We start from the raw sequence: 16,479 nt of genomic DNA, 5'->3' as shown, positions 1-16,479 counted from the left end.
TGTGTGCTATAGCTTTAAAAACCTGCTGTATGTGAAATAGTGTGTGCTATAGCTTTAAAAACCTGCTGTATGTGAAATAGTGTGTGCTATAGCTTGGAAAATCAATACATGTGACTGGATGACAACATCCTGATGTTTGTTTCCAACATTAGGGCTAAAGAAGTTAAATCCACTTTTTTGTTTCCTTGCCACGATACTAAAAAGTATCAAATCAAAAAATCTAATAAAATTGTATTTGTCACATGCCCCGAATACAACAGGTGTAGACTTTACAGTGAAATGTTTACTTACGAGCCCTTTCCCAACAATGCAGAGTTAAAAAGTACCCAAAGATTATTGCTAAATAAAAAAAAAGGAAAACAGTAACATCATAAAATAACATAAGGAGTATCGGTACAAAGTCAATGTGCAGAGGTAAATGTACGTCAGTGGAGGCTGCTGAGGGGAGGACTGCTATTAATAATGGCTGGAATGGAGTCAATGGAATGGTGTCAAACACATCAAACGTGGTTTCCATATGGTTGATACCATTCCATTGGATCAATTTCAGCCATTATAATGAGCCATCCTCCCCCGTCAGCAGCCTCCACTGATGTAGGTAGTGCAGTTTTTTTTTTTTTAAATAAAGGTGTCAATGTAAATAGTCCGGGTAGCCATTATATTAACTGTTCAGCAATCTTATGGTTTGGGGGTAGAAGATGTTCATGAGCCTTTTGGTCCCAGACGCTCTTGTACCACTTGCCGTGAGGTAGAGAGAACAGTCTATGACCATTTTTCACGATTCTGGTATCATCCCGGCCCTAGTAAACAGGCCTAAATATTCTACAGTGTGAAGAGGGCACATAGAAGGGACAAACAGTGTTTACAAGTGTAAACTGAAGATTGATATTTTGCACAGAGAAAAAACAGACAGCCGTTATCTTGCAAGAGACAATCAATGGCTGCTCCCAGCATTCCAAACATACCATTTAACTGACCATCCAAGGAAACACAAGACACTGCACTACAAACTCAAGTAGCACTATAGCACAGAGGAGAGGACTGTCCAGTTGCCAACCACCAAACCAAGGTGTTTTACTGGTCCTGTTCAATAAACCCCAAAACAACTCAAGCAAAGAAAACCATGATATAAAAGCTAGTCTAAATATATAACTGATAACAGATAACTAGATTGTATAAACTTGAACTGATAACTGTAGTACCTGCACAGAATGAGGATTCCTAAGGGCCACAAGAAAAATTCACTTCCATGAAAATGTAATAACTAACAGCTTTAGTAAAAATATTTATATTTGCTGTGCCAAAGAATTATGGGGGATATCAGTCGATCCAAGGGAGGGGGAGGGGAGCATTCTTAGAACTGAGAAAAAAAAGAGTTAGACTAACCGTTAGAGGCCATAAAGAAAATAAAGAACCATCTGGACCAAGACAAGAGGTTAGAAGGCCATGCACAATGGAAGAGGCCAAACGACCCCCGCGTTTCCTGCTCTCCAATCCCATCTATCACAATGTCTATGTTAAATGGTGTTAGCCTCACCTGTTTATAATCTTTATGCAGCTTGTTGTACTGGAACATGTTGAAGAGTACTGTGGAAGCAGCCTTGGCAGCCTTCAGCTTCCCTGAGCTATAGTAGGTGAAAAACACAGTCAAACACAACAGGAGCCAGACAGGAAATTGGAAATAAAAAGCAGACACAATGAATAACAAACCAAGAACACTGAGAGACAAGATTCACTAACCTGTTGTCGTGGGAAGACTTGATTGCAACAAGTTTGGGGAGTCCATCAAAGAAGGCGATGTCTCTCGCTGCTAGTGAGCTGCCTGCAACCAGGTTATTGAGGGTCCCACATATGTTGACCACCACTTCCCCGGAGGGTTCCTTCTGGTGGCCATCACTGGGGAGCTTGGTCACCAGAACGTTCACTACCTTCGTAGCTGGAGGTCAGAAGGGAGAGAAGTAGCCATTCTTTAAAGTCTCCTTATAAGGGGAATTACTGTGATTAATATGCATGGAATGGATGGATACAAGATTGAGGGCAGGAGAGACAAAGGTAGAAATGAACAGTGTGGGGTACTGGGGGTTGAGTCTCACCCATGTCATCCTTGTTTCTGCTGTGTCGGGACAGGTTCCTCAGGAGGCCAGTGAGGGAACGCATCTCCTGGTCACTTTGTGTCTGCAGGAGGTCCAGCACCACAGGCAGCATTCGTTCCTGCTCTAAAGCCACCCAACTCAGCACTGACGCCCACTGATACACAAGGAGGAAGGGGAATTCAACACTAGTGTTGAGTACATTTTCAGTTGAACTGTAAATCTGAATGAAGCATAAGTAGCCTGTCATGGTGAAAGTGATGGCTAGGTCAGCACGTGGGGGAGAGGAGTGGGACCTACCCTGGTCTCTCCGGCTGTGATGTTCTGCAGGGCCCCTACTGCAGCCTCTCGTGTTGCCGTGTTGGTCTCATAGTGCTGAAGCACGCGGTTATACAGCCCCACCACCTGGGGGTGCCACAGCCACTCCGCCCCCTTCGGCTGCTTAGCCACCTCTGAGAAGGTGGACAGTTCCTGGTTCCGTCGCTATAGAGATCAGGAGAATAAATTCATTACAGAAAAAACATATCATGGTCCCATATCCATCAGGATTGCATGACTGTACTGTACATACTGTACATTTTTCAGTGTCTTGATGTTTAGCCATATTTTGATATTTCCTTTGGGTTTGCCTTGGGAAAATGACACCTACCTCCTTTGCCTTCTTGCTCTGTGGGGTGAAACAGCCAATTGACTCTGTCTCAGTAGTGGCTCTGGCCCGCGTAGGCCCCTCCAGTCGCAGTAGGGTTGAGGGAGGGATCTCACTGTACAGCTGATAAGACAGGTTCCTCAGGACACACACTGCATTCTCTACACCCTGCAGGCACAGACAAAGATGGAGGGAGGAGGGGAAGAGAGAGAAAGAGAGAGAGAGAGAAGTGAGAGAGGGGGTGAGGAGAGGGTGAGATGGAAACATAGGTGGCCATTGTGTCTCTCAAAGCAGCCTGCGTTACATAAGGCACAGCAGATAGGCCACAGCATGACCAGTCTGGCTGTCTGGTAGATAATACAAACAGTACCACTAATGACGAACTGTACAGATACAATGATTGGCTCTCACTCTACCCCAGCTGAACCCATGATTTGCTGAAGACTGTAGTATATGAGATCAAATCAAATGAGATATTAAATCAGGGAAAAGGGTTTGACCTGAAAGAACATGCCCAGAAAAATAATCAAGTTGTGAAAGAAACACACAATAATGTGACATAATTAGAACAGTTGAGGCGTACTTTGTCCTCTGCTTTCTCATCCTGAAGGGAGTTCTGGATGTAGGCCACCAGCGAGTCCACCAGCCCTCGCATGTCTCTCATCTGCTGCCTCGTCCTCTCATTCACTGAGCTTAGGTTCCTGAACAGAGGATGAGAGTACAGAGAAGTTGTATACAGTACATGTATCAGTCCGTGTACAGTGTGTATGTATACAACATGTAGGCAGATAGGTATAGCTACCTCAGGCAGCCTGTGGTGTTGTAGAAGATGTCTGCCTCAGATGGACCTGATGGATCAGCTCTGAATCTCCACTACTGCACAGGGCACCAGCACCATCTCTGTGAGCTCACTCAATGTCTCTCTGGCCAACTTCTCCTTCAGACTGTCCTTAGAGGACATGTTCCACAGAATACCTGCAGGACAGACAGAGGAGAGAGAGGTTTTATTGAACCACTCTGTCGGTACACAAAACAACCTCTATGACCAGGATAGAGTGTGTGCTGATAACCTGACATCCAAATGATTTATCTTCAATAGGTCTAAATAATCACTATTATCACAGTGGGATTCATGTCATATGATTCCAAAGTAAACCCTGGGAATCCTATTTCTATTTTCAATGTGGTCAATAAATAATATCTGATGTATCAATATCAAATCAAATGTTATTTTGTCACATGCGCCGAATACAACAGGTGTAGACCTTACAGTGAAATGCTTACTTAGAAGCCCTTAACCAACAATGCAGTGTTAAGAAGAAAAAAAGTAAAAAAATAAAGAAATAAGAAATAAGAAAAATAGAAAAAAAATAACAAATAATTAAGGAGCAACAAAAAAGTTATGTAGCGAGGCTATATACAGGCGTACCAGTACAGAGTCAATCTGCGGGGGCAGGTTAGTCGAGGTAATTGAGGTAATATGTACATGTAGGTAGAGGTAAAGTGACTATGCATGGATAATAAACAGAGAGTAGCAGCAGCGTAAAAATGAGGGTGGAGGGGGGGGGGGGGGGGCAATGCAAATAGTCCGGGTAGTCATTTGATTAGCTGTTCTGGAGTCTTATGGCTTGGGGTAGAAGCTGTTAAGAAGCCTTTTGGACCTTCTACGAATCTGTAATGGGAAATACTATTTCTATAATAGATTAACTATCAAAGTATGATAAGAATCTCAGGAAAAGTATTTACAGAGCATAAGTGACACATCAATCGCTCCACACACTAGTTTATCTAATGGCGAGGCTGCGGATCCGTAGGTAATTCCGCCCCATCCCCCCTGGATCCCTTTTCACCAGAGCTGAAGATCCCAATCACGTTCTGCTCGTGTGTTTTCTTTACCTCTACTTTACTCGCCAGTTTTTGTGGTCACTCTCCCTTCATATTTCTCACTGACAGTCGTTTTACAGGTAAATGCCATGCAGCGTCTGCATGCCAACCATTGATCTCAATCCAATTCATGGGGTTATGCATATACAGCTGAAGTCAGAAGTTTACATACACCTTAGCCAAATACATTTAAACTCAGTTTTTCACAATTCCTGACATTTAATCCTAGAAAAAATTCCCTGTTTTAGGTCAGTTAGGATCACCACTTTATTTAAGAATATGAAATGTCAGAATAATTGTAGAGAGAATTATTTATTTCAGCTTTTATTTCTTTCATCACATTCCCAGTGGGTCAGAAGTTTGCATACACTCAATTACTATTAGGTAGCATTGCCTTTAAATTGTTTAACATCGGTCAAACGTTTCGGGTAGCCTTCCACAAGCTTCCCACAATAAGTTGGGTGGATTTTGGCCCATTCCTCCTGACTGAGCTAGTATAACTGAGTCCGGTTTGTAGGCCTCCTTGCTTGCACACACTTTTTCAGTTCTGCCCACAGATTTCTATAGGATTGAGGTCAGGGCTTTGTGATGGCCACTCCAATACCTTGACTTTGTTGTCCTTAAGGCATTTTGCCACAACTTTGGAAGTATGCTTGGGGTCATTGTCCATTTGGAAGACCCATTTGCGACCAAGCTTTAACTTCCTGACTGATGTCTTGAGATGTTGCTTCAATATATCCACATAATTTTCCTTCGTCATGATGCCATCTATTTTGTGAAGGACACCAGTCCCTCCTGCAGCAAAGCACCCCCACAACATGATGCTGCCACCCCCGTGCTTCACGGTTGGGAAGGTGTTCTTCGGCCTGCAAGCCTCCCCCTTTTTCCTCCAAACATAATGATGGTCATTATAGCCAAACAGTTCTATTTTTGTTTCATCAGACCAGAGGACATTTCTCCAAAAAGTACAATCTTTGTCCCCATGTGCAGTTGCAAACCGTAGTCTGGCTTTTCTATAGTGGTTTTGGAGCAGTGGCTTCTTCCTTGTTGTACGGCCTTTCAGGTTATGTCGATATAGGACCCGTTTTACTGTGGATATAGATACCTTTGAACCTGTTTCCTCCAGCATCTTCACAAGGTCCTTTGTGTCACATGGAATGACGCTGGAGAGACGAAGCAGGTACGGGGAGTCAAACATTTAATATAGAACAGCGTCAGTGTCACATAGCGTCAGTGTCACGCCCTGACCGTAGAGAGCTTTTTATGTCTCTATTCTGGTTTGGTCAGGGTGTGATTTGGGTGGGCAGTCTATGTTCCTTTTTCTATGATTTGTATTTCTGTGTGTTTGGCCGGGTGTGGTTCTCAATCAGAGGCAGCTGTCTATCTTTGTCTCTGATTGAGAACCATACTTAGGTAGCCTTTTCCCACCTGTAWTTGTGGGTAGTTGTCTATGTGTAGTTGCATGTCAGCACTAGTTGTTTATAGCTTCACGTTCGTTTTGTTATTTTGTTAGTTTGTTTAAGTGTTCTTCGTTTAATAAAGAAGAATGTATTCCAATCACGCTGCGCCTTGGTCTTCTCACTACGACGGACGTGATAGTCAGCATACAAGAAAACAAAGACAAAAACAATCAATGCATCAACAGGGAACAGACCAGGGAAACTGATCAATATAGGGGAGCTAATAAACAGATGATGAGTGAGTCCAGGTGAGTCCAATATCGTTGATGCGCGTGACGAGGGAAGGCAGGTGTGCGTAAATGATGACAGGAGTGCGTGATGCAGGGCAGCCTGGCGCCCTCAAGCGCCAGGGGAGGGATGAGCGGGAGCAGAAGTGATAGTGATTTTGGTGGCCCACCATGGTGAGAGACGCTCGGGAATTCATCTCAGCCTGCTCGGTCTGTGCCCGGAAACAAAAGCCTCATCAAACCTACGTCCAGTCGGCTTCGCCCTCTTCCCATACCCAGTCGCCCCTGGTCACACATAGCTCAGGACTTCGTCACTGGCCTTCCTCCATCTAACGGTAACTCCGTCCAGGGCCACAGGCGCCCCAGGTGCACTCTCTCTCTCTCCCCCTCCCTTTCTGTTTGTGTGTGATTGTGTGGTTGGAGACAGGTGTTCTGGAGTCAGATCAGATCCCTATCAGCTGCAACTCGTTCCATTATCAAGACCTCTACAAATACTCAGTTCTGCCACTTCCACTCTGCCAGATCGTAATCTCTGCTCAGTCAGTTTATGCTTCTAGCCATTATTATTATTCAAGATCCTGTTACCCTGCTGTACCTGTTACCCTGCTTGACGCTGTTTATCCTCTCACTGCAGTTTTGCCGCCCTGACTCTGGCTACTGTCTCCAGTTCCACATCTCACCACCCTGCTACCCTGTTCTGGACTCACCACACCACCACTCCCTTGGATTCTCCGGACCTGTTTACCCTGTCCCAACCCATCACACTCCAACCTCAGCCTCCACATCTGGTTTTCAACAACTCATCCAAGCTTCCCCGGATCTGCACTCCGTATCTCCCGGTGTTACAATAAATACCTTGGTTCATTCATCTCTGTTTCCTAGTCTAAGTCCGCTCTTAGGTTCCCCTGTGCTGCTCCACGTAACACTTTGCTGTTGTTCTGGGATTGATTTGCACTTTTCGCACCAAAGTACATTCATCTCTAGGAGACAGAACGTGTCTCCTTCCTGAGCGGTATGACGGCTGCGTGTATAAACATGGTGTTTATACTTGCGTACTATTGTTTGTACAGATGAACGTGGTACCTTCAGGCGTTTGGAAATTGCTCCCAAGGATGAACCAGACTTGTGGAGGTCTACAATTGTTTTTCTGAGGTCTTGGCTGATTTCTTTTGATTTTCCCATGATGTCAAGCAAAGAGGCACTGAGTTTGAAGGTAGGCCTTGAAATACATACACAGGTACACTTCCAATTGACTCAGATGATGTCAATTAGCCTATCAGAAGCTTCTAAACCATGACATAATTTTCTGGAATTTTCCAAGCTGTTTAAAGGCACTGTCAACTTAGTGTATGTAAACTTCTGACCCACTGGAATTATGATACAGCGAATTATAAGTGAAATAATCTGTCTGTAAACAATTGTTGGAAAAAATACTTGTGTCATGCACAAAGTAGATGCAAAACTATAGTTTGTTAACAAGAAATTTGTGAAGTGGTTGAAAAATAAGTTTGAATGACTCCAACCTAAGTGTATGTAAACTTCCGACTTCAACTGTAGATCTTCTTGAGCTAAACAGTGAAGTAGCCTACAGTGTTGTTTTCAATTATGTAGTGAGCAAAAATTGTAGCAGATGGCGTTAACAAACTGTAGCACGGTACCTTACCTGTGTTTAGTTTTTATCAAAGCACATATTTTGCCTAGTGGTGCGCATTGCTGAGTTTTTGGCCACATGAGAGAAAAATCCAACCATTTGCACAATCATCCTAAAATTTCATATGAAATGTTTAATTATTTTTTGTCTTACGTTATGCTACGCTATTATATTCAGTTATGTTATGTAGAATACTAGCCTTATGTGATGTTGCAGACATTGATTCCCCAGAGTAGTTTGTTCTCTGGGCAGCCTAACAGTGGAGCAGAGACTGTGCGTAAAGTAGAGAATTCCGCACATTCGAAGAAGCTTCGAAACCTTTAGCTGTCGGGAAGTGGGGTCCAGAGAAGTTGGATCCACAGCTACTCCGTTATCGTATTAGCCAATGAAAGGTCAGTGGCTCCATATACCCTCCAATCAACTGATCAGAGCAGCATCTGTCTCTTATACACATCTAGATGTGTATAAGAGACAGGTGGAGCAGAGACTGTGCGTAAAGTAGAGAATTCCGCACATTCGAAGAAGCTTCGAAACCTTTAGCTGTCGGGAAGTGGGGTCCAGAGAAGTTGGATCCACAGCTACTCCGTTATCGTATTAGCCAATGAAAGGTCAGTGGCTCCATATACCCTCCAATCAACTGATCAGAGCAGCATGGCCCTCTCTCTCTCTCTGTGAAGTGCAGTTGACCCAGGAGAGGGTTCAAATACATACAGGGTCCAGGAATCTCAAGGACTATTTACTCAGGAGCAGGCAGCCAAGCATGAACAAAGCACAAGAGACTGCTGGGAAATTAGGCTGCCCCTTTCAATGGGCTGAGGGATTTGAGTGTCCTCAGGTTACAGGGCATTCTTCATTCCCAGCTTGACCCATTTACAAAGGGAACCTCTATTACATAGTTACTACCGGTCCACATGCTCAACCTGTGTACAGACAGATTCTATCTCTGCAGACTACATTTAGGCTCTGTTATATTTGACAGAATCTTCAGCACGTGAATGATAAGAATATATAGCCTAAAAATGTGTGGTGGGCAACAATATTGAAAAACCTATATTGATATCAAATTGAATTATGATTGCTGTTACCTTACACAATTATGTAAAAGAAAAAAACATACATGACTATTTCTGCAAGCACAAAACCCTCTCAACTTAACTGCCTGCTGATGGGGCATCAACTGGCTTTTCATTGTATCCAAAGTGGTTGGGTAGGTTAGGCCCCTAGAACATTCACACAGCAAGCAGTTGTCTGGACTTCTCAAAGCCGTAGAAGTAAACAGAAAATAAAACATTCACACAGTAGCTATGTTATTCATAAAATTATATAATATTGATATCGGTTAGAAAAAAGCAAATGGCATTGATATAGATTTTCCATATCGTTGCCCATCACTACTAAAAATATATTATTTCGGTTGGGATTCTATTTGGGATTTGAACTTTATTAACTTTATGTTGGACTCTAATTGAAAGAAAGTGATTACTTGAATCTCTGATTGGTGACAATATACTGTATGCTTCTTCTGCTCACCTCACGTCACTTTGACTATTTTACCTTTGTTGCTCTCATATTGAGAGTATTTCCTTGAACTTTAAAATTGTAACTTAGTTTGAGATCCAAGCTGATTGTTAAAGTATATAGATGATCTTACCAGTGATGTTCTTACGAAGCTCCTCGTCTGGTTCATTCAGGACACTGATGAGCTTGGCTACTCCCCCAGCCTCAATGAGGGCCGCCTTGTTGTCCATGTTCTCATAGATGAGGTTGCGTGTAGCGCCTGTAGCGTAGCGCTGGACCTCCTGGCTGTCACTGCTGAAGAGCTGCACCAGGGCTGGGACACCCTTCAGCAGACGCACCTGTAGACAGGGTGGGCCAGTCTATATGACTATCAGGCTGACTTACTAAGCCATAACAAGACAACAAATTCTATATTACAATGGATTTTTGATAAGAGCATGGAAAACTCAGTTTAGTTTAAACAGTAGGGCTGTAAATTATATTTTGGGCAATGAAGTATGTTACTGTATATGGCTATTTATTGAGAAGGAGCTGTTACTTGGTTCTTGGCATCACTGCTATGGTAACATTGGTGCTGGATGTAGGCTGCTCCCAGCACCTGCATGGCTGTGTCGGACATGGAGAGATAGTTGACCGCGGTGGGCATGTCTAAACTGTGCATTCTGTCCACAAACACCAGGAAGACAAAGGAGAGTGAGGTTAATCAGAAACCTATAACAGTTATGTAAGAAGAACAGAATCTACCTAGGGCTAAGTTTGTCTGTTTGATATTGCAGGAAATTTTAACAGTCCATGCATCTCTCACCCTCCGAGTTTCTCGTTGCTGTCAGCTGAATCCCTGCCCCCATCAGGCACGTCCATGCCTTTCCCCATACTCTTCATGCTGTGCAAGGAGGCCGGTCGGGGCAGGGAGTTCTGGTACTGCCCCCAGCCTCCGTACACACTGCCACCGCCCCCGCCAGACACCTGCTGCCACTGCTGCAGCCCCGACGCTGAGCTCAGATGTTGCTGCTGCTGTTGTCTGTTGTTGATGCGACTAATGGTACGGTGGGCGGGGCCTTTGTAGGAGTGCTGGTAAACTAGCTCCGCCTCTCTCCACCCACCGCTTCCACCCCCCGCCAGGGTTCCACTGAGTGTGCGCCTCATCGTTGCTGGGGCAGGTATACCTCCATCATGGTAGGAGTGGAACTCTGTGCCCATGCCATCCCGGGCCACCCAGCTGGCCACTGGGTTTTGCTGCTGGTGGCGCAGGGTGAGCAGGCCTCCCACACCCTGGACCACTGCCTCTTGGTCAGCCTGACAAACTGATCTGGACCTGGTGGTCCTTGCCCGGCTGGTCTGGTAGCCACCCAGCTGGATGTCGTCATGGTGGAGGTAGCCAGTGTTGACTGGAGGCTGGCTGATTCTGTATCTGGGTCCTAACTCCACCGCTGAGCGAGACGAGTACCTACCTCCCAAGTACTGCTGGGATACCGGGGGCATCTAGAGGCCATACAGAGAGGACACTGTTACACTTAACTATCTACACTACAATAATACCCAAAAAGCAAACATTGGCCAAACTGTCTAGTCTAAAAATGAGGTCACGGGTAAGATGTTTTTAGACTCTTTAGGCAGTAGAATCCTGTCCAGAGATTTTTGTTCCTGTGCCTCATCTAAACATAGTTATGGTAGGACCCTGTGAAATACTGCATGTATGTGCTGTGAGGGTGCAGCTGTGAAGTGTGTCACTGTGGTAAGACCTTGGAGCTTCTTTTTTTAACGCATTTCACCCCTGGTTTAGATAAGGGACAAATGTGGCATGGCAATCAGCTAGAAAAGCAGGACTTTGGGGCTGTTATATTAGGGTTTATCATGAAGGCAAAAATAAACACAACTAAACATTAGAAAATATGAAGTCCTACAGTACTCACCTTCATGGTCCTACTCCCTGTGTTATACACCATTGACTTAGAGCTGAATCCGGGGTTGTACGTGTTATATCTCATTGTGCCACCATGGTCTACATGTGGATAGAGAAAGACTTTGTCTTAGACAGAGAATGCAACCACAAATTTCTCCTGAGATTACAACTTCACAATTAGTCTAATTACATATTAATGAATCTATAACCTGTCCTGCAAAGCACTTGTTCTTGTTACTAAAAAGTGTGACAAATGATGACTCTGATTAGCTTCTTGCCACTTGCTTTGCTATTTGGACTCATGGTTACTATGTTTGTGCATGAAAAACAACAACAATATCAACCTCAGCTGTACACCAAGACAAGCAGCAAAAATGTAAAAATGTAAACACACACCCAGGGAGATATTGCACAATACCTCATGTTTTAGAGGGGATTAGCCACTGTACTGAGATATCGAAACATTGAGGACAGGATAATGTTGGACTAAGCAAGCAGGGTAGTATACCTTTGGGAGATTCTTTGTTTTGTGAGAGAGTGCATTAAAACAGACCCTGGCATTTCATACTGGACCAGCTAAACACATAATGACCACTAGAAAGTAATGCTGACACTATAGCTTAACTAATATGGTATAGTGAGGGTTAACTGAGTGGATATGTCCCAGTGAGGCTGACTCTTGGCAGAGTGACCTAGCAGGGGCTGAGAGAGGCCAACTGAACTGTGTGGGAGGATTGCATGCCTGAGGGTTGACACTGAACAGGACAATTCTGCCAGGTCAAAAAAGTGTCTACTTACTCACAGGAAATGGCTACAAAAACATTGATTTACGCTGACTACAGACGCTCACTTCAATCTGATATTAATACTGGACTTTTTATGTATATCTTAACTCATTAACTTTAATAGTGATATAAAAACAAAAAACAAACGGGAAGTTTGTTAAACGAATTCCCTGCATGCACAAAGTTGTCTCTGCACTGTGTGAGAGCTGAGCTCTGTCCCCTACTTTGCAGGTCAAGTGTTACTCTACCTTTAGGTCTGAACATTAGGTCATAGAAATCTACTTTTCTTACTGTGTATACAAATACTGTATGTTTTGACTGTATAACCATGGCAACAATGTGATAATAGGGTGTTGTAAGTCATTTGAGACAGTATTATCTATAGCCCCCTGTTGAGTTTGAATAGGAGTTGCGATAACATAAGCTTTTGTCAAATAGACTATGCATTACATTCCCAATATCCCCTCCATTATGAGTTTTACACACACACACGCACACACACACATGAATATGATCAATTGTTGGGAATATACTTCACTGCTGAGTGAAATAGGCCTACTATCACTGTTTGTTTTCAATCAAAATACCTTTCTTAATTACAGTTTGTAACAGCACTATAATTAACAGTATAGATTTCCCAACTCAAGTTGTTTGCCTTCTCATTGCAAAACACAGGCAGCTGACTGATTTATGTGTTGGTTTCACGTAGTTCTTTCTGAGACGCCATCTGACCACAATATCCAACCCAACCCAACCAACACTGTCCAAAATAGAACATGAGCTGAGCAGCTTGGTGCTACTGATAACCCATTCTGAAGAGCTGAATGGATTGACAGGAATGTTCCATACATCAGAGGGTCCCATTTTTTAAATCTGAGCTTTATGTTATCAATAACTACCATGACTAGCAGTTCAAAACTACCATTATACTTTATCATATTATACTGTATTGTGCATCATTTTCCACCCCAATCCTATAAAAAATTATGTCATAAGGTGTCAACTATCCGAAATGGACATGCTCAAAACATTACCTAGTAAACTAGCTACCTAATGATATAATTCTAGTGTTAAAAAAATAAACATTCTCCAACTGTGTAACCATGTTGAGGAATCCAGCTAAATTGTCCTTCTATTAGTATTGGGCATGAAATAATCTTTAAACCCTTAAGTGTTAAATCAGTCAGCACAAGGATCAAAAGCTCAGAGACTAAATACTACCCTTTTCTTCGATAATTAGCTGAGTTTATCTTCTGTCACTTATGAGCCATGTGACTGTTAGTTGTTCGTACTGTATAGGCATCAAACTTCTGCTAAAATCTAAAGCCTTGGGTGTGACAGCCTTGTAAGACGCGAATGACAAATCCATGAAAAGGAATCTGTCACTCACATAATATGGTTCATTGCCACATGCAGTGATAATTCCTGGCTGTGACTAAATGTTATGATTTTTCAGAATACCAGAATATCACATCTTCTGTGTAAAAGCATCTGTGTATAAATCACTTTTTATATACAGAATTACTGTGAAAGTTTGGCATCTGGCAAGACAGATTGAATGCTTTACTGGTTTGGCGCAGCATCTGTAGACACCATGACTGCAGATGTGAGAACCATCGGTCAGATCACTCAGATGTGTTACCTTGCCCCTGCATGTTATGAAATACCTACAGAGCTGCATTTTTATGGCATGTAGGAGAGAGTAATATAGCCTAGATGGAGGTGGTCTTAGGGGAAACCGCTGTACCTTAATATGACTACTCACACCACACTATAAGCCCCTAACCCCATTTGGTACCAGCAAGACCAGTCTGCCAAGACAAGGACTAGTTTCACTGATTAGAATACAATAATAATCTATCAATATTGACAAGTCTTTAGGCTACCAATGATAAAATGACCTTTTCCATGTTTTGTATATCAAAGGAAAACGGATCATAGTAAATTTGGACTGGACTTGTGTTGAAAGAGTAGGATTGAGCCATCTTCCCTAAGGGTGTAATTGAAAAATTTCATGAGTATTTGGTCTGGTCTACACACAGCTGGTAATTCGTTTGTTCGTTTGTTGAAAAACAAATGCTTCACATTTCTAAAATAGGACACAGGCTAAAATGTATAATAAGTTGCCCACCTGGGGAAATGCAGTTCGAGCCGTTCAGCCGCGTGAGGGATGAAGACCTCTTTTCGGCGAGGCGCAGATGGACTTGTTGTTGAACCCTCTTAGCCCTTTCCACTTCATCCATTATGGAACCCCTCGGTCCCAACTGCACATCGGACGGGACTGCATAAGTGGTGACCGCGGTGTTGGGCTGTAGGGCAGACAGAAAGCAGCTCTCTGATGCAACGGTCGCACTCATTGCGATAACCGCAAATTGAAACAATCCTTTAAAATTGACAATCAAATAGAGTCCCTATTCGTTATTATGTGTAAATGACGCCCAGCTCCTATGTATAAAGTGGCAGACTCATGCATTCAACTCCTATAATTCCCAAAGGAATGCAGACCACCCTAGTGCTTTCCCGTCAGTGACAACCTTCTCTCTGAACTGATGCTTGCCTCCTCGAGCCAAACGCTAGGAGGAGTTATTTGATGTCACGCGGTCTAACATTGTCCACTTGGAGAATGTTTCAATTAAAGCTGGAATCCTTAGTTGCAACATACATGTTTGGACATAAATTAAAGGAACTGTTCCAGTGAAAATCGAATTTGTTAAAGTTCATATTTTGTTAACTCACATGTTGTTGACTCATTCTATTCTCGTATATTCTCGTATGTGTGGCCAAAGCATAAAACACTTCAAAAACCCCACCTCAAAGTTGTAGGCTATTTCAATGCTTGCTAATCCCACACAATTTCAACACAGAGAAGCTGCTTTTTGACTAACTTAATGAAAAATGTTTGGAAGGAAAACTATTTCAATCATATTGTAATTTATTGTATGTAACATGCTAAATTAATCTGGAAACAAACACTGTATAGCCTCAAAACGTATTTAAAACTATAATTTTGAGATCGTGGATGGTCAGTCGTTGCATCCATAGCTCTTGTCTATGAATTTGAGAGTGGTTACATTTCTCCAGGCCCATCCCTCCATGTTTTACCACAACACAGACCCGGTGACCGTTTTGTTATTGTTTCAAATAAGGATTCTTTAAGCCAAGGCAGGCAGCATACTTTATTATCTTGATTTTCCCTCACTACTGAATTGATGTGAAATGATTCTAAGTTGTTATTTAGCCTATTAATTAGCTATGAAAAGACAGGACATCATTTGAGACCATGTCATCTCCTTCTGAACCAACATTGCATGCCTTACCATCTTTGACCCATGCCCAGCTGTAGGTACCTAATGTAGGCGCTGTACATGGTACAGCGTGGTGCAAGATACAATAGGATACTCAAAAGGTTTACATGTATCATTATCCCATCAGATAATCCAATCACCCCAACATAGTCAGATTAAGGGACTCACCATCATAATAGGTTTTATTATCCTTTGCCCGAGTGTTTAAAATATTTTCTGTATTCTTTCAGTATTCCTTCTATCTGTCCTCTTCAGTTAGCTCTAGTCCGTCTGTTCTCTTTTCCTGAAATCTCAGCTCTTTTAGGGAGGCAGTGGTTTTAGACTAAGGAGTGCCGAGCTCTGAGGGCTCACCCCTGAATTAACCCTTCCCTAATACTCCACACCCTGGCCCGACTTAGATGAAGATGGGAGAGTGATAAAGACAGAGAGAAAGATGAGTCAAAGAGGAGAGGCTAGGTTAGAAGTGAAGATGTGAGAACATATTTTACCCGAATGTGTCAAAATGAATCACTAACTGTCAGGGCCCAAAATTGTTATGGTGATATCAATGGGTTTGATGTCAGTGTACTGGTTCTGTTTGGTGAAGATTTTGTATGAGTGTGTGGTTACATCAGAGGGTTGGACCAGAGGGTTAAAAGTGTTGAGCACTTTGGTTGACCTTAGCATAGCCTGCACTGTATGTCATTAACATTCTCTCATGAACAGGCTGCTGTCATTGATTATGTAGTGTAGGGACCATGCCAAGGCCTGTCAAGGTGATGCAGAAAGGTGGCACCGTAGAGATCCTATAATTCATCATGTGACTCTATGGGTGGCAATGTGTGTCATGAAGTCTTTCTCAGGAACAGATTGTTGTCAATGATTCCCGTTGGACGACCGAACCTGTCAAGACCTGTCATGATCATTGGCAGCTAGCTAACTCAGGTTGAGGGTGATTGCAGGTACACACACTGAGGTCTTGACAATAACTTTATCTGTTGGGGGGGCATTCAACCAGAAAAGCAGCTCAT

At 43.0% G+C, this 16,479-nt stretch overlaps 1 protein-coding gene across 1 annotated transcript in view; it reads right to left on the bottom strand.

Annotated features, from left to right (window-relative positions):
* The window catches only part of LOC111969464 (plakophilin-3-like), an 18,554-nt gene extending 3,838 nt beyond the window's left edge, over positions 1–14,716 (bottom strand). Inside the window, 14 exon segments of the mRNA XM_023995628.2 lie at positions 1,538–1,625; positions 1,741–1,936; positions 2,094–2,247; positions 2,391–2,573; positions 2,740–2,904; positions 3,320–3,437; positions 3,539–3,584; positions 3,587–3,619; positions 3,622–3,711; positions 9,610–9,814; positions 10,015–10,138; positions 10,282–10,958; positions 11,390–11,478; positions 14,296–14,716. Coding sequence (XP_023851396.1) covers positions 1,538–1,625; positions 1,741–1,936; positions 2,094–2,247; positions 2,391–2,573; positions 2,740–2,904; positions 3,320–3,437; positions 3,539–3,584; positions 3,587–3,619; positions 3,622–3,711; positions 9,610–9,814; positions 10,015–10,138; positions 10,282–10,958; positions 11,390–11,478; positions 14,296–14,521 — 2,394 coding nt within the window. The 5' untranslated portion in view covers positions 14,522–14,716.
* Between the last annotated feature and the right edge of the window lie 1,763 nt (positions 14,717–16,479).

The sequence above is a fragment of the Salvelinus sp. IW2-2015 genome, linkage group LG10, assembly GCF_002910315.2.
Source record: "Salvelinus sp. IW2-2015 linkage group LG10, ASM291031v2, whole genome shotgun sequence".
Lineage (NCBI taxonomy): Eukaryota > Metazoa > Chordata > Actinopteri > Salmoniformes > Salmonidae > Salvelinus > Salvelinus sp. IW2-2015.
Note: the sequence above shows the minus strand (reverse complement) of the source record. Positions and strands in the feature narration are given on the sequence as shown.